At 34.3% G+C, this 21,706-nt stretch overlaps 1 protein-coding gene across 49 annotated transcripts in view; it reads left to right on the top strand.

Annotated features, from left to right (window-relative positions):
- Window positions 1–21,706, top strand: part of RIMS2 (regulating synaptic membrane exocytosis 2) — a 455,883-nt gene that overhangs the window by 309,317 nt on the left and 124,860 nt on the right. For 24 of the 49 annotated variants that reach the window (XM_062627211.1, XM_062627202.1, XM_062627203.1 and 21 more), the window contains 5 exons: window positions 1,018–1,083; window positions 3,397–3,459; window positions 12,943–13,122; window positions 14,237–14,346; window positions 15,182–15,214. In XM_062627211.1, coding sequence (XP_062483195.1) covers window positions 1,018–1,083; window positions 3,397–3,459; window positions 12,943–13,122; window positions 14,237–14,346; window positions 15,182–15,214 — 452 coding nt within the window. The remainder of the gene's footprint in view (window positions 1–1,017; window positions 1,084–3,396; window positions 3,460–12,942; window positions 13,123–14,236; window positions 14,347–15,181; window positions 15,215–21,706) is intronic. The other 25 variants (XM_062627237.1, XM_062627240.1, XM_062627241.1 and 22 more) reach the window with 5 other exon arrangements.

The raw sequence follows: 21,706 nt of genomic DNA, 5'->3' as shown, positions 1-21,706 counted from the left end.
GAAATGGAGGTGGCACTGAAATTGTATGCCTTAGAATGACGATAGGCACATGTGCAGCTTCGGGGACTTTAGTGTCCTTTGGACCTGGGGCTTTATCAAGAGCACCTTACTGCTCAGTACCCCACTCCAATTTTCTTTGACACCTTAACGTGATAGTTAGCATGGTAGTAGGTGCATTACCTGATATCACTTCACACTGCTGCAGCTTCTCAGATTGAACATACATAAAACATTATGGCTGGACATGTAGAACTTAAGCTTTTATTTCTATCCACCAATTCACAATCCTATAGAGTTATGCAGGATAGTTAATAATTTGAGAGTCACGCGTTTTAGATTGGATGACATGCACGTGGACTCAGTGGCAAAATAATGTTCTCAAGGTTTTTATCCAAACTGTTTTAAAAAATTAAAATACTCAGGAGTTCCTCCCAAATAAAAATCTGATGAAAACCTCGCTGTATTAAATTTTTTTCACAACTTATTTATCTGTCTTGGAGCTCAGCTTAGTCACTGACAAAACCACATTATGGGCTACTTCTTTTTTCTTAGCCATTGAAGTTAGTGTTTGGAAGTCAATAAAAAGTGGGCTGTGCACATTTTGGCTGGATGTGAGGTTTATTTCAGACAGAATTTTTGTTGCTTCACTTAAAGAAACAGAATTTTGCTTTCATTTTGTTTTCTGACTTTTGTTTTGCCAGTTAGAATTTTTCTAACATATCCTATTTTTGGAATTTCACAGTTGCTCAAATTTTCCTATTGATATTACTTTTCACTTTTATGAAATGTGTGTGTATTTGGTCAGGTATTCTTAGTACGCTAATTATTTCTGAATATAATTTGAAAGTAGAAGTTTAAAATGACATATATATATATAAATATACATTCAGAATATACTGCTGAACTGTAGATGAATGTGCTCTAAATTCATCACTTAATAATAGAGTGAGGGAAAACATACGGGAAAAGCAGTCTTTAAAATGTCCTAAATATCTGTGCTGTTTATTCTGTATTCAGGAGGACTAGGCAGGAGAGAAGAGTGCCTAATTCATATTATGACGACACAACCTATACTCCTGAAAGGTATTTTAATTTATATAGTAAAAATAGATAACGTTAAATAATACATTTTTTCTGAAGTGTGGTCTAAAATTTTTAATTGGACTAGACTAATGATGTTTAAATTTACAGTGCACTTTATGAAGTATTTCTCTCTATACAGAGCAACTAATCTCCATGGTTTTAAGTGCTTAATTTTCTTTTAGCTCTGCATTACCTTGACTTCGTATTTTTTTATTCATAAGATGTGGGAGGAAAACAGAACAGTACAGAGGAGCTAGGTACAACTGAAGGTTTTTTCCTACTTAACTGCAGTGTATTTCTAATGGCTAACTTTCCCACCACTAAGGGTGATTACAGGACAATTTAGAATTCTCTATTTCATTCTTTTAATAACCTGAGTCACTTCAGAAGGTCCTCAGCTTTTGATATGTTACTGCTCCTACTGACTTAAAAAAGGACTAACTGAATGCCTTCAAATCAATTTTGGGTGATGCTGTTCTAGGATCAAAAGTACTATTGTTCTTCCAAAATTTCGATATGCACATAGTGTATCACAATAGAATTAAATTCTGATATGTAATATGAAAACTTTTGGAGTGTCTCTGGAAATAGTTATTTGATGACAGCACAGCATGTCATCTTCAGAAAGATAGGCAAAGTCCAAAAAGAAGGAAATATGAAAAAAAGCAAGTTGATGTTCCTTTCTCATTGTACGATCAGATCTTTTATATTTCTCTGTCCATTTTTAAGTCATTGTCTGTTTTTTGCTCCAGTATGGGAGCTGATAAGGCAGGGATTATTTTTTAACTAATAGCGAGAAATTTTATTTGATTGCTATGAATAAATACAATCACATTTCACAAAAAATAAAGTGCACTGCATTTTTAAAACCATGCTATGTATTATGGTATCTATAATAAAGTGCTTTCACCAAAGAATCTTACTTAAAATGCTGGCTAACTGGAGAGCCTGGCTTCTGTTTTAAGGATACTGATGATCAGGGAGTGTGTAAACATATACCTGTCGTTCTCCAGCTACTAAAGTAACTTTCATCCAGTAACTGATCTGGCTACAGACCATGGGGAAAAAAAAAAAAAAAAAAAAGCCATTCCCATCCTATTCAATTTGATGTAGGAGAAACAAGAGCAGCTGAGTGACTTTCACATATACCGCACTCCATGCTGTCTTCCCTCAACATAATGACCAGGAGGTGTGGGGTTATTTAGTTTGATAACGCATTGCAAAATGTCAGATTCTGAAATCTGAGAAGTTTGGAATAAAATGGAGTCATGAAAAAAATACTGCTGTGATTCCCAGGAACAGACTCATGAAAAACTTTGGATAAGTATATTCAAGCCATTAAAATGTTCATCCTGCAGACTTTGGGTAGTATTTCCATTCAGACAAAGGAAGATTTATATCCAAGCTGATAAAACAGTGGTCTCTTGATCTCTTCTGAAAATCACTGCCTTGCTTCTCACTCATTGTCATGTGGAAATCCTGAATAGTAGCGCTATTGCAGTTCCAACACTTTACCCAAGCAAGATCATGAAAATACGTATCCAGTTGAAACTCTTTAACCAAATCTTTGATGATTTATATATAGTGTTAATATACTGGAGTAATGGCACATAAACAGTTTATCCCGTTTTGTGAAATGGAACCAGATTTTTTGGTCCCATTTATTTCTTTTCTGAATGATTCTACTTAAGATATTTTACATGTCTTTTATGTTGTCTTCAACTGATCAGTTGAATTGATGTTGAAAATGTTTAGATAGCCCCTGTTCAATACCTGGAAGAGTAATGCAAGTATAAAATTTAGTTTTCATTGTCTGATCTGAGTGAAGTGAGTTTTCTTCTTCTTCTTAATTTCTTTAAAACCCAACCACCCTATCAACTATAAAAAATATAAAATCTGAAAAAGTTATGTATTTGAAGTTAAAATCAGTATTTTAAACTATTGTTGCATAGAATGTTTATTTTGTTAATGTTATGTCTCCACAATTGCTTTTTAGTTATTCCACAAACCCAGCAGACATTGAAAACATGAAGACTTTTGTGTGAGAAAAGATAAGGGATTAGTTAGTCTTTACAGAACTAAAATTCATAGCTAAAGTACTGGAAAGAATAAGGGTGAAATACATCAAGATTTCCTGCTTTTTAATTAAAAAAAAAAAAGATACAGATTAAAAATAGGAAATGTACAAATCGTTTTGGAAACATTTTGAAAGCTTCCCATTTTATTGAGACGTGGTTGTGTCATGAATTAGAGTGTTATTAACAATACATATGTTTCTTTATAACATTTCTTTATTTTAACTGCATTGTAAAGGTGGTACAATGGTGCAAGTTCTTGGGCAGATCATGTAGTCAATGGGTCAGCTGAAAAATATGGGTAAGTAAAGAGTGTAGTTTACAGATATAGCTAAAATATATTTCTAATCTTTATAATGTGAGTTCATTTATAATTGTACCAAAGTTATTTTTAATAAGTATATTTTTCTTGAGATCTTTCTTTCTTATCTCAGGACTAAGGCACATTTATGTGCTAGTCATTTTTTTAGGATTAAGCTGTTTTATTCAGTTAAAAATAGAAAAAGAACATTAATTATGTTTGAGCTATTTTTGAAGCATGTTCTCACTGTTTAGGGCTGCTGTAATGAAAAAGGGCTTTTTGATTGATAATACCTGCCTACATTCACAGTGTTGGGAATGTGGCTTTGAGACCTAATACTTTTCACTTTCAGAAGTAATCCCAGTTCTGTCTAACCTATCTTCCTGTGTGACTGATGCAAGGTGCTGTGTGCCTTACAATCTTCAGTTCTTCCCAGCTGCATTTGGCTCCTGATCAAGGGAGCACACAGATTTAGAACTTGCTATTAGATCTTTGACTTTACAGCTTCCCCCTCATTTTCTTTTTGCTGTTGCAACATTTTTCTTCTTTATTTTTACTTACTTTCTTTGTGAATGTGCACAGAGCTTGCTCCTTCCTGCCTTTCCCCATCTTGTAAGTAGAAGCTGGACTATGCCTGTAGAATGTTTTGGCTAAAACAAACAAACATATGGTGTGAGTCCAAAAGGCTATTAAATCCTGGAGTTCTTGGGTGAAGCTCCCACAGAGTTACCGGGAACTTTTCCTTGAGAAGTTAACAACACTGTATTTCAATGTTGTGAAATTGTACAAAGTAACACTATGCGTTGATGTCTCAAATGTTATAATTGTGTGCAAATATTTAATAACATGTAAATTTTGCTTAAATATGGAATTAATTACTTTTTACTAAATTAATTACTGACCATACTTTGAATTTTGTGTTCTTATTTATTCTTTTGTGTTGGTAAAAGTCAATGTATCTCTTTGGAGAAATAGTTATGTACCTAAAACAAGTCACTGAAAGCTATAGACTATACTCAGTTGAATATAACAAACCATATAAAATGATACCATATATTGAAACCAGAAGATTTATATATGAAAAGGATTAATCATAGTTCATCTGCAGTCCTAAGAATATTTAAATAGAATTATGATTCATATTTATTCTGTATATATTGACTAAAAGAGGAATTCTGTTTAAGGAACTCAGAGACTGAAGGAGAACATAAGTGACTTTGTCATCCTGAAACTAAAAATAAAATATGGTAAAACCCCAGAATTAATCCCTAATATTTTGATGCAAGTTTCTCTTGTCTTTGTAGAAGAGAGGTTTGTAAGGGTCTTTTGGCTCAATATTGCAGCCACAGAGACTTTCTCAGACCATATTTCTTCCCTAGTTCTTTGAACCAGCATGCCTCTGTTTGCTGCCTCTTCAATTTTAGGTTTTTGAAGTATACACTTCATTTATGCTTATGGCAAGAGCCGTGCTTATTAGTTCTTCCTGGGAAAGTGCCAAACATACTGAAAATGGATAGCATTTGAAGAAGGCTGGAAAGTGCTTAGTGTAAACAAAGTTTTGTATTTGCTTTGATAGTCACATTAAATAGTTATGATTTACTTCACTTAGATTTAGTACTGTATAGGTGCTAATATAGGTAAAAATCAGAGGAATAAAAAAGATTTTTAACTTGAAAAAGAAAATTTTTTTGTTACTATTCTCTATCCCCATTTAAAAATAGCTCCCAAAAGCTATGGAAAAAGAAGTAAAACCACATTTGTTGTGAGCCAGTATGACTTTAGGTAGACCATACGGCACAGTACATACTTGAATAGAATGAAGACTGTTTAAATGGATCACATTCTGTTAAGATCAATGGTTTCACAGAATGCCTTTAACAGAAACAGTACGCTATTTTGCTCATTTGTAATTTAAGAGCTTAAAAGACAATGAATTATTGCATAACTGTCTTGGAATGATCTGATTGAAATCCTGGCCTCATCAGGTGACAGAAGTCTTGTTGACTTCAGTGAGGTCAGAACTACAGGTCTGTTGCCAAAAGTTCAGAAGAGAGATGAACACATATTTGCAGTATTAAGCTGTATTTGTGACAATTTACTAATTAAATGTCTACCATCTTATTGGCCTTTCAGAATATTTTTGGAAAACAGAAGGCCAATTAAATACAGTGTGCATGTGCAAATAAAGTTAGATTTAAGAGCTGAGGAAAAATATCCCACGAAAAGCACCAAGAACCAGGTGCTTTTGAAATTTTGTATTTAGTGCTACACTGTCCAGAGGCATATATAAGTACCTGCTTAATTTTAAGCCTACAACTGATCCACTTGGTTAGTCTACAGTCCACGCGGTCTGCTGAACTGTGTTTGAACATTCCAGCCCTAAGGCTGAGCTTCTCTCACTGCTTCTCTCTCAAACCTCTGTATGCATTGTCTTACATACCACTTACTCTTCTGTGATGAAATACATGTTCATTAAAACCCTTCAATGTTCCTGTCATTGCTCATACATTGTGATGCAACATTCAAGCTGAGTGGGTGACATACTGTGTTCTGAAATGAGAAAAAATGTGTAGTGATGTTATAATGTACAGCTGAAACACTTCTACTTTGGAATATTTCTAATATTTTTATTGAAATTTAATTATTATCTTGGAGAAAATTGCAGAAGTATATTGAGTTATAAAATAGAGCTGGGGTGGATGAGTGGGAAACGATTTTCAGCTCTCTTCTTTGAGAATTTTGAGTTCCCAGCTTTTGAATACTAATTAGTTTTATAATAATCTTCAGTGAGTCATCTCATGAGAACAAGATAAGTGTTGCTGTAGTGTGAGTCTTTAATATGTGTCAATTGGATGTCTATGTTAAAGATGCTGAAAGCTGGAAGTAGTTGTCAAAATACAAGGTTCTATAAAAGGCAACTGGCTATATAAATGAAAATATATGTTACAAGTACCAGGAAAAATAATGTTAAAACAAACAGTTAACATATTACATTATAGCAAAAATCTGTCTGTGTCTCTCAGACTTTTCAATTAGTGTTGAATACCTCCAAGTATTTCATATTGTAGGCACAGAATAAAAATATGAATAAATGTTAATATGATAAAGTTAGTCCAAACTAAATAAATTAATAAGACGTAAGGCAACATTTTTGTTGCTTGAATTCACTGGTTCACTTTTGTGTAAGGAAATAATAGCCTGCAAGGATCGTTTTTTGAGAAATCACCTATGAATAAAATAGTGGAAATTGATTTTTAAACTAGTTAAATTTAACTATTTAAGTTAAACAACAATAATAATAATTCAAATGAAAGCAAACACAACAAATGATATAATAATAACCAGTAATAGTTATTAATGATAGTCATTATTATAAGTAATTATAAATGTTATTACTAATAATAAACAAGAATAATTATTATCTGTTTTGTTATTTTTGCTTTCATTCAAAATCAGTTACAAATAGTGTTAACTGGAAGTTAAGAAGCCTTTTTCTCAAAACCATTCACCACTTCTTTTTGTTTGATATTGATCTTCTATGAAGAAGAAATTGCTTACATAATTTTACCATTTTCCCTACAAATGTACAAGTTGCTTTCTATTCCTCAAAAATACACAAAATTAATTGTGTCTGATTTTACAGGCAAAGAGATATGAAATATTTCATCACGTAGTTCCAGTCTTAATTGTTCCAGGACTGACACATCAGTTTTATGGATATTTTATTGTAATAGCTACCATAAATCTCTGACTGCATCCATAGAATTATTAACTAATTTGGGTTGGAAAGAACCTTGGAAAACTGTCAGATGTAACTCCTGACTTAAAGCAGGGCTTTGCTATTCACAGTACACAGTATGCTAGAGATTGGAAGGGACCTCGAAAGATCATCTAGTCCAATCCCCCTGCCGGAGCAGGAACACCTAGATAATGTTACACAGGAATGTGTCCAGGCGGGTTTTGAATGTCTCCAGTGAAGGAGACTCCACAACCTCCCTGGGCAGCCTCACCGAGAAGTTTCTTCTCAAGTTTAAGTGGAACCTCTTGTGTTCCAGTTTGTACCCATTACCCCTTGTCCTATCATTGTTTGCCACTGAGTAGAGCCTGCCTCCATCCTCGTGACACTCCCCCTTTATATATTTATAGACACTAATAAGGCCACCCCTCAGTCTCCTCTTCTCCAAACTATAGAGACCCAGCTCCCTCAGTCTTTCCTAATAAGGGAGATGCTCCACTCCCTTAATCATCTTAGTTGCCCTGCGCTGGACTCTCTCCAGCAGCTCCCTGTCCTTCTTGAACTGAGGGGCCCAGAACTGGACACAATATTCCAGATGCCATCTCACCAGGGCAGAGTAGAGGGGAAGGAGGACCTCTCTCAACCTACTAACCACCCCCCTTCTAATACACCCCAGGATGCCTTTGGCCTTCTTGGCCACAAGGGAACAGTGTTGGTTCATGGTCATCCTGTCGTCCACTAGGACCCCCAGGTCCCTCTCCCCTACACTGCTCTCTAACAGGTCGTTCCCCAACCTATACTGGAACCTGGGGTTGTTCCTCAGTAAGTCTATTGGCGATGAAATATTTTGAAGGGCAAATCTCTATAGGTATAGCTATATGTGCTTTCTTTAAACGTTTTAATAATTTTACTATGTAATCATGTGTTAGCATGGTAAGATATGTCTACAACAGAGTCACCAAAGTGACTGTAAAGACATGTATAGATACCTAAGCAAGCAGTAAGCATCTATGTTTCTGCCACTGTAGGCAGTGCACGTAGGTGTGTGGAGCATAGTATGCTTGAGGTTGCAGATGTGTTCTCTGCTTTGGCTGTTTAGCTGAGTCAGAAGATAGAAAAGTAGTTCCGAAACTGGCACGTTACAGTTTAGTCATGCCTGTGACTGTCATGTAGATGTACCTGTAGTTATCACATACACCACTGTGTAATGTACATGTAACTAGATAGTGTGGGTGTGTGCAAGTATGTGTATAGATATATATCTTTGCTTCCTGTTTTTATTTATTTTGCAAGAGTGACTAAAAGCATTAAGTTCCTTCATTTTAAAAACTATAGCAGCGCATAATTTTATATTGTTTCTTTGTAAGTATAGATGAGTGATCTGATGACATATTGAGTCACCAGTTTATCTAGATATTTTGCCATATACTGCTCCTTCCCATTTTTCCATTTTCTATTACAATATTTATGACTCGAATTTAAGTTTGTTTTCTACTAGAAATCTCAGTTGTTTGTAGACATGCTTATCTATGTTATGCTAACAGAGGATCTTGTGTCTGTGACTGAACAGCAAAGTTCCTATAGCTAGTAGAAGAATAACATGTCCAAGGATTGAAATCCAGCAGCCATCCACAGACACTGACAGGTATTACCACTGTATATTAGCTGGAGTTTGAAATCATGATAATTAGAAAATGTATAGCTCTATTTTACTTGTTTTGTGATTAGTGTTCCTAGATGAAAAAAGATGTACTAGGAGCTGAATTGTAGTGGACTATAATCCTACAGTAATTCTATTGTTATTTATTCAGTTTTTTGTTACAAGAACAACCTAGTACTAAAATTGTGCTTGGCATGATCTCATACTCATACCTTGTTCTTTTAGGCTTGCACACAGTAAAATAATTTGACTTGGGCTTTTGAATAAACTGGTTTCAGTTATATTGGGAAAAAATAACTTTGTGTTGTAAACTGTTATGATTTCTTACTCTTGAAAAATGTTCATATTTTCAAGGGCTTTCTCTATGCATAAGTTTAGATAATTTAATGTATTACTTTGTTGAAAATTCTCCTTTTTATTAAGAAAAGTAACAAATCTGAAAAATTAGAAATGGTTATTTTCTGCATTGGAAAAAGAGCTTTTGAAATTTCCAGAATATGGATATGGAGTAATGCAGATAAATCAGTAGCTAAAACAAAATATAGTAACACCTTTGGTTAGATACTGTAGTTACTAGAAATTTACAGTGCTACCTAAATACCATGGGAATCTAATTCTAATTTTTGATGGTTTTGGTATATAAAATTAGGTTGTGAATACTCACAGAGCTTTGTGCATGGTGGCTTAAAGAGATTTCAGACTGTTTCAGTGTGATAGGTATGCTTGGTTAAGAACCAAACACTGCTGTACTCTTTCCTCAGTGTAGGGGAGAATTATGCTTACAAGTCTTGTAGACTTTGACAGGGGAATAGGCCACCTTCCATGCATGTTTCCCATACCAAAGGTAGAAGGATGCTACTGTAGGCAATACTAAATGAATGAGGTCATTATTTGACATTTCACTAACTGCATTTTTATAATTAATTTCTTTTAGCAAAGATAAACAGCTTTAAAATATCATATGAATATTGAATAATTTAACTTAGACTATTTCCAGTTAAAAATCAGTAAAACATATGAATTACAGTGAGAAAAGAAGAAACCTTCATCTAGATAACTTGGGAGCATAAGCCCTCAAGGATGTAATCTTCAAAATTACCAACTCCTATTTTTAAATTCACTAAGGTCTTTTGAAAACTGCCCCATTCATGTCTGGATTGTGGTGCTAACGGATAGTTGTATACTGTGCTAGATTAAGAGCTTCCCTGCCCAGGCAGGTTATTGGAGTGTTATTTTCTCTATAAAAGAGACAGTCCGTTTCTGAAGACCTGGATCATATAGCACATGTGTTTACTGTTAAAAGTTTCAAAAAAAAAAAAGTGAGGACAAAGAACAGGCAATAAAGCTGTCTGTGAATTGTACTTTCTGTGTGTATGATCAAGAACCAGACAGTGAAGTTTTCAAGTGGAAGATTGCCACTATGCTGATACAGCTCTCTGCTGCTCTGAGTACAGGAAGGTTTGCATCACGTAGCCTGTAGCCCAGGGTAACAACTCAGTTTCACCTAGGATTCAACTTGGTCTTCAAATACTTCAGTCTACAAAACAGTGATGCCAAAGCTTCATTAAGAGCAAAGGGTTCACTTCCAAAATCCATGTTCTCCTTCACTTCTGGGAACTCCTTGCTGTTTTTCCAGTTGAAGTAAATGCCAGCTGCAGATTGTGGCAAATGATTTATAGAACCCCTTGAATATGAAATTTCTGAGGCCTTTATCTGTTAATATACTGGTTAGATATAGTGGCTCTGTGATGCTCTGCAAAATACAAAACCTGCCCACCAAGCCATTAGTATTGATCCTAGTGGCAGAAAAGTCTCTCTGCCTTTTAATCCAGGCAATGGGTCATATCCCTAACATCCTAAGAAACACATTTGATACTACAGCTGAAGTGAATGAAGCCTTAGGAGTAACAAGTGAAAGAGGCTTAACTTCTTATGAAGTGTTTGTAAGAACCATGTGTTGCTACTCACCTGATCCTTTCTATGTCCTACTCGCTGTGGGAGAGAAAAATATAAAATGGAATTACACATCTCACCATATTGCCTAGTCCTTGGTGCTGTGTGCTCCAGCAGTCCCACACTCACTGGCAGTAAAAGGGTTGTTCTAGCTTTTTGTGTGTGACAGACCCAAAGAAGGTCTTTGTGGGCTCAATAATTTCCTTAAATATGTTTGTAAACAGGGTAGGGGTGGGTTGTCTGGACCTCAGTTGTGTTCTATTTGTAATTTTATTGAATGTAGGAATATTTTATTCTTGGAATTTATTCCCATAGTCTAAGAATTTATTACCGTGGTCATTTTTTATCAGCAGAGGGCTGACACCTTTCTCACATTCTGTAGTGCTGAAACCTCTCTTGAACAGTTACCTAAATTAAGCAACATTCGTATCAAAGCTAAGGTTTTGTTTTTTGTCTATCCACAATGTAAAAGAAGCGAGACAGTGGATGTTTTTGCTGATGAAGCTTCCCATTCAGAAACAGATCTGATAAAAGAAGAAGCAAGGTAATTCTGTTGTAGTTTTGTGCCAGGCTCATTGTACTTTTCCTCCAATCTTTAGTGCCTCAGCTTATAATTACCGTTATGTGTCTCACTGTGGTGTGTTTGCTTGTTAGGAGCTTATAGATGTAGGTTCATAGTGAATGGTATTATTCTGAACCTGTCTGTGGTAAATCCTTCATACGCTCTAGGGGTCCAATTAAGACCTCATGGAAGGCCTGAAGAAACATTCATTTTAATGAATCTTTATCAACCTGTTCAGCAAAGTTATCCACCCTGGAGACAGCTATACTCTGTCACAATACATTGTTTTGAAAAAAAAATGGCTATTAATAAAATAAGACTCTTCATAGTGAGAGACTGTGGTATGTCCCTTTTTTGACGCTAATTAATATTTGGCTTCTTGTTACATTTAATCACCATCCAGTCACTCTTTGTATTAACTGGCTTCATTGTAAAATGCATGACTTCACTCAAGGAGAAGTCCTGAAGGGTACATGTTCCCCATTTGTATTCTATAGCTGTTCAGTTACTCAAGGAGAGGTGGGAGGAATATGAATTTAATGAGTAGCTCCATCAGGGTGTGGATTTTACTTTTATAATTACTTTGATTTTATGTTTTTTAGGATATTGCTAGCAAATATTACTCCTTGCAATCAGCCCAATTACATTGTGAAAAAATGTGGGACTTGATTCATTTCTGAAAGTAATGGCATGATTAATTGCCTCAGATAGTAAAAGACTTGACTGCTTGGTCAAGGAATTCTCTTCTACTCAGTCTAGTTTTTCCCCGTTGCATCTCTAATGGTAATTTTTAATGGCAAAGTTCATTAGGCTGTGGATTAGAAGAATTTATTTTTTTTTTATTACAAACCAAACTTCGTCTAGTTGGTGGAACCTCTGCAAGTACTAATGATGCTGTACATTTTCATCTGACTACAGTCCAAGCATGCCTATGAATCCATCAGTATACTCTAGCCTATATTTTGACAGACATCCTAAGTCCGATGATAGTTAACAGTACTACATGGTAATTATAACATTTGGAATGTGGACTCTCCTATAAACAGGAGTACTAACTCTAAAGATAATACAGTCTGTAAAAATCTAGTAATTTGAGTAAAAATGCTCAATTGAACTGCACAATTAAATGAGTCGTTAGCTTTAGTGAGACTCAATATTGTCAGCTGTTATTTTCCTCTAATGTTGATGTATTAATAAGAAAAAGCGTGTGGTGTCCCTGCCCATGGCAGGGGGGTTGGAACTAGATGATCTTAAGGTCCTTTCCAACTTTAACTATTCTATGATTCTAAAATAACAATATTTTTACCCAGAAGTTCTCAGGGTACAGACTATTGCATGGATAGTCATTACTGAGACATTGGAAACATTTCAGCCCATTTATCAAGAGTACAGAGCAAGCTGAATCATACATGTATAAAATACTGTATGTTATCAAGAAGCGAACTCAGAAATTTTACCCAATAAAAATGTACATGACAAAAGTATTTGCTTCAAACCAGTATCATGCAGCATATTTTATAATTAATAGAAAAGTCAAAGGTCAACTGAGCTGCTTTTTGACTAACATTACAGGAATTGTGAAGCAGCAGATAGACAGCCATATCAAAGATCCAGATCAACAGAGCAACGTCCTATGCTAGAGCGGACCAACTCCCGCTCCCGATCCACAGAGCGTCCTGACTCAAACCTCATCAGGTCGATGCCTTCATTAATGACTGGAAGATCTGCCCCTCCTTCACCTGCCTTACCGAGGTGAAACAGACAAATCAATCAGACTAATTCCCGTTTGCCCCACCAGCTCACCATTTTATTTTCCCAGTAGCTAATTGGTATCACCTCATCCTTAGCTGATCACTAGTAGCGATAGATACTATTTCAGTGCCAACACACTATTTATATTCTACTCTGGATATAATGGTGTGGCTGCCATTGCAAATTGTTTGCTAACAGTATTTAACTACATTTGTTTGTGATTTCTCATTTGTCAGGAATCCTGGATGGTTTCCCACATAAAGCACCTCATAACTATCATACACTTCTCTTACAGAATGAGAAATTGTTTGTGTTCATCAGACATTGCTTATGGAACAACCATCACAACAACATCAAATGGAACTTTTTTTTTTAAGTTTCTTTAAATGGACTGTACTAACTTTGTCTATCAGCTACCATTTTAACCACCATTTTTTCTGATTACATTTTACTGTGCCATAGTCTGTATTGTTCCTGTTTGAGTGCTCTACTTTACTGATTGACATTTTGAAGATTTCTATACTTTACTCTTAGCTTAAATAAACATAATATAGTAAAAAGATCAGTACATTTCGGTCTAGTTGATGTTCAGTAAAACCTCTCCTTATTTTAGTACTGCAGAATACATTCTTTTATTTTCTAAAAGTTAGAGTCAGTAACATCAAATCCCCAGTGAGAATTAGAGTCAACTATGAGTGTATTTTCTCAGTTTATTACTTTGTTTAAACAAATCCCTATAATCTCATGCCACTCAATGGTAATTTAACCAAATACAAGCTGAGTAAAGATAGTTGAATTTAACTTGTGGATAATTTTATGTGTATGTGGGTATTATGTCCATGTGCACATGAATATACACACAATGCATTTTCTGGTTTGACTATGCAGACAAACATCTTATGAATGTTCAGCCTTAGTTTGGCTTTCTTTTCTTTTTCTTGGAGAGATAGCTCTTTTTAATCAGGTCTTATTCTGAAAAGAGATGCTAATTTCACTATGAGACTTCAAGGGTCCTAAGTGATCTAAAGCCTACTTATGTTATCAGTTCTTGATGGTATTTAAGGATGAATTTGTCTTTTAATGGCTATGGTTTGTTTTGTAATGTGTCTCATAGGTCACATCCTCGAACTGGGTCTGTTCAGACAAGCCCATCAAGTACTCCAGTAGTAGGGCGAAGGGGCAGGCAATTACCACAGCTCCCACCAAAGGGGACGTTGGAGAGAAGTAAGTGTATGTTTTTCTCCTTGATGACATTGCAAAATTGTTCATGAAGGTTGATTACTTTTTTTTTGTATTTTGGGGGGGGGCATTACAGCTGAAATCTCTTGAGTTTTTGAGTACTGAATTGGGATTTGATAGTAGTATTTTGTACTCTATTTTCTTCTATCATGTTTGAATATCTACAGTAGTCTTGACTGAAATGAAACATTAGCAGTACAACAATAATTAGTAGTGCAGTGCGCACGAACCAAAATGGACTAACTGTTAGCATTGTCCTGTTCCTTTTGAGCTCAGTAGGTGTTTTGTCACTGACTTAAACAGGGACATGAAATGATCTTTTGTGTGTTGCTTAGTGATAAAACTGGCTCTTTTGGGAGTTAGGAGATAGCTGATCACTTGTGTGTTCACATGGAGTATGTTACCAATTGCTAATATAAAACCTGCATCTTGAAACCGGAAGAGCAAGACATAATAATCTTTAAAACAGAAGAGATCAGCAAGATATTTCATGATTCATGTTTTAGTGGTACTATAATTGTGCTTATCTTTAATGTCTTATAAAAGCACTAGTCAGCAACTAGTCAATGGAGACATTTTCCAAAATGACTAGAAACAGAGGTATGCAAATATATTTTTGATAGCATATACATTTTCACCCTTCCACTTCTTGATAACTTCATGTGCTGTGCAAAATCAGTCTAAATGGCCATATACACTCCTTTCTTTTTAATCCTTAACATGTATATTGTATCTTTTATGAAACTTCTGTTGTTTTTAACCCCTGTCCTTTGGTTCCTTTTTTTTTTTTTTGTTGTTCTGTTTTTGTTACTTTTCCTAGACAATGGAGACAAGGAAATAGAATCTTATGAAGGTCTGTACATAAAGGAGGGTTTGTTTTTCACCTGAAAGCCTTTTTGAGAGGCTATATAGGGAAAAATAAACCCAACTGCAATTGATGTTACTGGAGTGCACAGACATAGTTGGAATTATTATCATAATTATTTAGTCTTTTTTTTATATATATTTAGACCTGTGGCTTATAAATTGTACAGGGTTCTACATGAAAAAAGAAAAGACAGTGTAAATAGCACTATCTAAATATAATCATCATTGGAAAAATACCTAGACATATGCCCTTTTTTAAATACCAAGGATTTACACTGCAGCAAATGAGAGTATTTCAGTTAATCTACATATGTATGTACCTTTTCAGGATTAGCACTTTAGGCACATACTGTAGTTTAAGCTTTTGTGGATATTTGATATTTTTAGTGTTACCCATGCATTTAATCAGATTACTGTTTTTTTTTTTGTTGCGAATATGTTATAATGTTATACAGTTGCTGAATTACTAGGTAATTTTTCAGATAATATAGGAGCAAGAATAAATTGAATCAAGACAGTCTTTCAAAAATTTATAATACTTCTGCTTAAAATTTAATCCCCTTATTTTATATCATTAAAACCATTTAATTTGCCTAATAGCAAGTCTCAAGATATCAATTGCAGTCCTTGGTTGTACCAGTGAGGGTCTGTATGTACTATTACTTTATCTGTCTCTCTCATCAGACTTTTTAATTTAGTATTTACATGTTTAAAGTGTTTATTTCTATTTTGGAGGCAAAACGTCATGAAAAGAAATCTCTTTCACAAATTATCATCCTAGTATATTAATTTCTTTGTGGTCATGTGTTGTGAAATGCTTGTATGAGATACAGTCTAGATATGCCAGGAAATAATCATATCTAATCACATGATGTTTGCTGTCCTTGCTGTATATGCTTTCATGTTTTACCCACTCTTCCCTGCTCTTTGCTTAGTATTTCTATTTAGACTGGGAGCTCTTTAGGGCAGCAGTTGTGAAGTACTACATATTTTTACCATGTTTGATTACAGAAGGTATTTACATCATAGGTTCTACAGAGAGAAATATAATAAATACAATAAAATAATTATTTTTTATAGGAGTGCTAGAATGGTTTGCTCTGGTAAGTACTGCTGGGACTTGAGGATCTCTGTTTTCTTTCACTTGAAGTCTGAGTAATATTTTCCTGTACCTGTGTTTAAAGTAGTTTTGGAAGACTTTTTGGTTATAAAAAATTGCCAAATCCACAGATACTGATTTTTAGTATGCAATCAGATCATCATCAGTGACTCGAGATACAGTAACTAAACCATTTTATGTTGAATTTTACACATATAAAGGTGGTAAACACTCTAGATAAAACCCATAATCCTTAGATATTGCTTTCATACATTTTTCTATATAATTTTCTGTCATAAATTAAGAGATCATAGTCTACTAACAGTATGATTCTGCTTTAAGGCTCTTTCTATACTTCCTTAGGAGTCTCTAATCCTTCTCTTTAAGGGGGATTATAATTTTCTTTAGAAGGAATAACATTTTAAATGATTAGCAGATTACCTAACTTCTGTCAGTGACAGAACACAATTATGACTAATAGCAGTTTTTTTACTGTGGAGAATTGAATTTTACAAAAATATATTTTTAAGCAGTTGAAGTACCAGAATCAAAATAATGAATGTACTATATAAAAGGTGTTTATGTTATTAATTTACAAATAAAGCAGCAAATAAGCCTGAAAACCTTACAGACATTTGAATAGATTTTTATGAGTTATGCCCTGATGATAATTAAAACAGTTTCTGATTGGTGATAATTGGAACAGTTGTCTGTTGTTGGGAAGGATATATGTCCATACCAGAAGATGTCACTGTCACAGAGTAGTCCTTTCTGTATTTACAGAAGCACATACTTGACTCAAATGAGAGGGGATTTTATATTGCATGGACACATGCACATGTATGCGTGTTTTGCATGTCATTATTGACATGTATGTTTATTTTGAAATTAATGATTTTAGTGCTGACCAGATTAAGTTAGAATCATACTGAAGAAAAGTGTTAGTAGAAAATACATTACACACAAAAAGAAATCGATAGTAGTGTCAGTTTTGTGGAAGAGAAAATGTTCTATGTTTGCCACTCCTGCAGTAGTCTCATTTAGTCTGTGTTCATTTGAATAATCTGTATTTTGAAACTGCATACCGTTTCTTAGAATGTAATAGAAATGCAAGTAAAAATAATGGAATAATTTGCAGTTGTGAAGATTTTTTTTGTTATAGTACAGTTCTTGGAGTAACATGGAATACGGTGTCCTTAAGGCGATATGACTAGAACTGGAAGAGGAGGAATCTACAGGAGAAAAAAGCTCTGAGTAACTGCTTTCCAGATTAGGGTCAGAATTAAAAGATAAAAAGAGCTGAGATTTTACTTGTATATTTCTAAATAATGCTAGAGATAGAGATACTTTGTTTCTAATGAACATTTGTAGAAAAACAACTTGTTTTTAGCAGTGAAATGGTTATGTACTCTTAAGTGTTCTGTATTATTAGTGCTATAGATGACAAGTGAATACTGGAATATTTATAATTCTTATGGGTTAACAAGATTTTTTCATTTATATGCGGATATATTCCTTTCTTCTTAACTTGCTTTGGTGGAAGGATACACACACTGACCGCTTGCTGCTAATTAAAATGGAACACCGTAAAATGCTCTTGAATGTATTCAGTATTAGCCTTTTAGGTTTGTTGTTAATTGCTAATCAAGCAGAGAATTTTTCCTGATACAGATTTTTTCCTTTTCCTCTTAAAAATAAACATGGACATTCTTTCTTCATCCGTACAAAAAAAGCAAAACAAAGCAAAACCAAAACCAAACCCCAATCATCCACCCAACCATAGAAGCTAGAAAGGCCAAAGAAATTTAATGAAAACTTTAAAGATAAAAATGAATTGCTCAGAAATTTACCAAGTAGTAGAGCTCAGTGAGAATCTGACCTTCTGTTTATGCTCTATGGTACAGACTTTAAATAGGTGATCTCATAATGATCTTGTGTCTTGGGAAAGTTGTTTCAGATGCTGTTAAAGCTGACATTAATGCTGATTAACTGTCTCCTCTTAACATCAGTGGTGGGTGATCTAATTCCAGAATAAAATTATCTGTGAATAGAATTAACAGAGATAGTTGATTAGGTTTAATCAGAGATAGCTATCAGCCATATCTCCAGTATTTATATCTCTCAGATATAATTTTAAAACTTTAAAAAGAAAATATCTATACTGTCAATTGCATTGTTGTTGGAACTCACGCGGTATAGAGTGCAAAGTACTGAGACACTCTGGTGGTAAGGAAAACACAGATACTGTTGACAGGCAGAAAGACAGGCTGCTTATTTTAAGGGGCTATGTCTCATTCAGAACATAATTTGTCTGTTAAATGAGACTTAATTTTGCAATGTAAGAAGGAATTTTATTGTGTTTTTTGCATTGCCCTATCAGAGTTTGAAGGGAGACAGACTATTACAATGCAATTACAGAGAACCTGTCATAATTCTATCGTACTCTATCAGCTGTGTTTTCATATGTTTAAAAAATATATGGCATATAAGTTAGGTTTTGGGTTTTGGTGGGGGTTCTGTAAGATGTGATTGATCACATGTATATAATAAAGGATAGGAACTTGGACTACCTTCAGCTTGGCTAGTAACTTGATGACTTTATCATCGTAAAACACAGCAATTTAACAAATAAAGGTACCCACCCCAATTTTGTGTGACTATTTCCATGGTACCTGTGTGCTTGCTTGCATGGGGTAACTTGCATTATGTGTGCCTGACAGGAAAGAGAGTAGCTTAGCATCAGTAACAAGGCTGCCTTATGATAATGCATGAATCTACCTTGGGTTTTTGATTTCAACCACAAATTTACAAAATATACCTTGGAGTTTTACTTATGGATGCTTTATTCACTCTCCTGAGAGGTGGCAGGTCCCTCAGCCCCCAAAGAATTTTGAAATATTTTAGTTGTATTGGTACAATTTCCATAGAAAATCTTGAACAAATGTTACCAGTAACACAGGGCTTAGGGTGCTTACTTGAAAGGTTATGAACTTTCAAGGGAAATAAGGGTTCATAATTTTTTTCTTAGATTGGTAAAATGAGGAATTAAACGCCTTGTTCTTTATGCCAGTTGAAGGTCTTACAGTCTAGGTCTGAGACTACAAAAAGCATAAAGAAAAATAAGTAGATCCATACAGCTGTGCTGAAAAGAGCAGTTGTTTATGTTTCAGGATACCATGACAAAATCATTTTAGTTCAGTTCTAGTGGAATCATGTTTTTCAATTCTTTGGCACACTTTCTGTGCATTCTTCTCCATTCAAGAAGTTTGACAGTATAGATGATGTCCCTGAGAAATACTATAATTGGAGTTTTCAATGTCATTATTTCAGTTGGAATTTAAATGTCATGATTTTATCACAGAATTATAGAGCAGAAACCTATGTAGAGATTAGCTTCCATGGCTTTGATTATAAGTTTGATTATAGTTTAAATCTCTCTCTCCTTATCAACAGTAACCTGTTTGAACAATTAGGTTATTATTATTACAAGTTAGCTAAACCTGAAGTCAGATAATTCAATGACCTATTTAGTTGCACATAAGTCTATACAAGTAATGAGAGAAATGGATAAAATTCTGGGAACAGAGAACATAAAAAAAATCAGTAAGTAATCACAATCTGAACCTTGAAAAACTGTGTGTTGCATCACCTCAAAACAGTGGTTAATGAATAACTGACATTAAAGTTAAACCAGGCATATGATACACCAGTTATTCAGCTCAACACTCTACTATATTACTGTTGTTACTCTAGTATTAGATGAACTTTGTCAAAAAGAAAATTATGGTTCTTTATTAGTGCTGTATATTTGTGTTGCTTATCATTAATCATATTGTCACCATTGTTTCCAGCTACTTTGGTGTTCTTTAATATTTATGTATGCTCTAGGCAATTGTAGTTAGTGATGGAAAAGTACACGTCTTTCTGAATTCTAACTACTCTGAAATCCAGATAAAAATCATATTACCCAGCAAATTGAGTATTTTTTTTTCCAAGCTGGAAAAAACATTTGCATTGTTTCTTCTGCTCTTATTAAGGTACTGAGTATGCCCAATTCTTTGCAATCTATACATGATTTTAAATATGGTCTACAGGAATAGAGAAAAAATAAAGTAAAACCAAGCAGAAGATGCTTTTAAACCAATTACCTACCAATATATGTCTACTTTCTCTGCCTTGGTACTTACTGTCTGCTTTCCGGTGCTTCAATAATTTAATAAGAAATAGTCAACAAGTGATATTAAGAGCTGCATGTGACCATCATTACTTGCTAGAAGAATCTTATTGGAGTAAACCAGAGATATTAATGAAAATAGCACAAGGATTTATTTAATCTTTGATTCACTCAAAAAATAGTCTATGCTACAGACTGATGGTTTGTATGCTATTGTGAATGTCTTTTGTTTGATATTTATCTTTTATCTGAACAGCTTGTAACAAAGCATGCATGTTTTTGTCTTGCTTTTTTTTTCCCTGTCATACCTTGCTTAAACAAATGCAGCAGGAGATGAAGAAAACAAGCTTACTGGAGTTCAGGAGTCGGAGGTTGAGGCAGGTCTGTCTGACCACAAGTGCCTATCTCCTTCAGAAAAATCTCCCTCTGAGCATGTAGGGAAGCTTTACCAGCCAGCCTATAAATTTATTAGAAGTCAAAATCCAGACAAAAAATTATATAATTTTATGTGAGAACAAGACAAATTCAATATAGCATAGTTTATTTACCAGTTTGTGAATGCTTAAAATAGTTCAACCTGTAAAAAAGTCACTTTTTCACTTTTTTTAAATCCCTTTTTATGAAAGTACTCTCTCACTACAATCAAGTTATAGCCTTAGCAGATCTGGGTGGACAACCTTTAGATGTGTTACCCTCTACATTGATGGTTTTTACAAACAGGAAAGTAAAGTATTGTATCATGACACTTTTTTTTCCCTACTTTGTGTAGGCAGACTGATTATGCTGAACAAAAATAGTAGGAAACTGCATTACATGGACATATTTTGAGTATTTTGTATAATGTCCCTCATCCTACTTGAAAGACAGTTCAGTTAGTAGCAAGAGCTATGAGAAATAATAGATGATGATAAAATCAAACAGATGCAAATTTTTTTTTTCAACTCAAATACTATCTGATTAAAATATACAACTTTACCTTCTAATTTCAGAAAACACACACCATATAGGTTCAAAGACATTCAGAGATCTAAAGATTTTTTCTAAAGATGTTTTCTGCTCTTAAGTTTCTTTCTCAAAGGAAGAATCATAAAAGCAGAAATGTGCATTTCCATGCACTGTTAATAGGTTACATTCTGGTATCCCTGTTAAAAATTGTCTGTGATAATACATAACAGTCATAGATGTGGAAGAGCAGTAAAGATAAG

Source organism: Pezoporus occidentalis, unplaced genomic scaffold, assembly GCF_034315485.1.
Source record: "Pezoporus occidentalis ecotype Australia unplaced genomic scaffold, CSIRO_AGI_Poc_V1 ctg3, whole genome shotgun sequence".
Lineage (NCBI taxonomy): Eukaryota > Metazoa > Chordata > Aves > Psittaciformes > Psittacidae > Pezoporus > Pezoporus occidentalis.
This window is presented reverse-complemented; position numbering and strand designations above follow the sequence as displayed.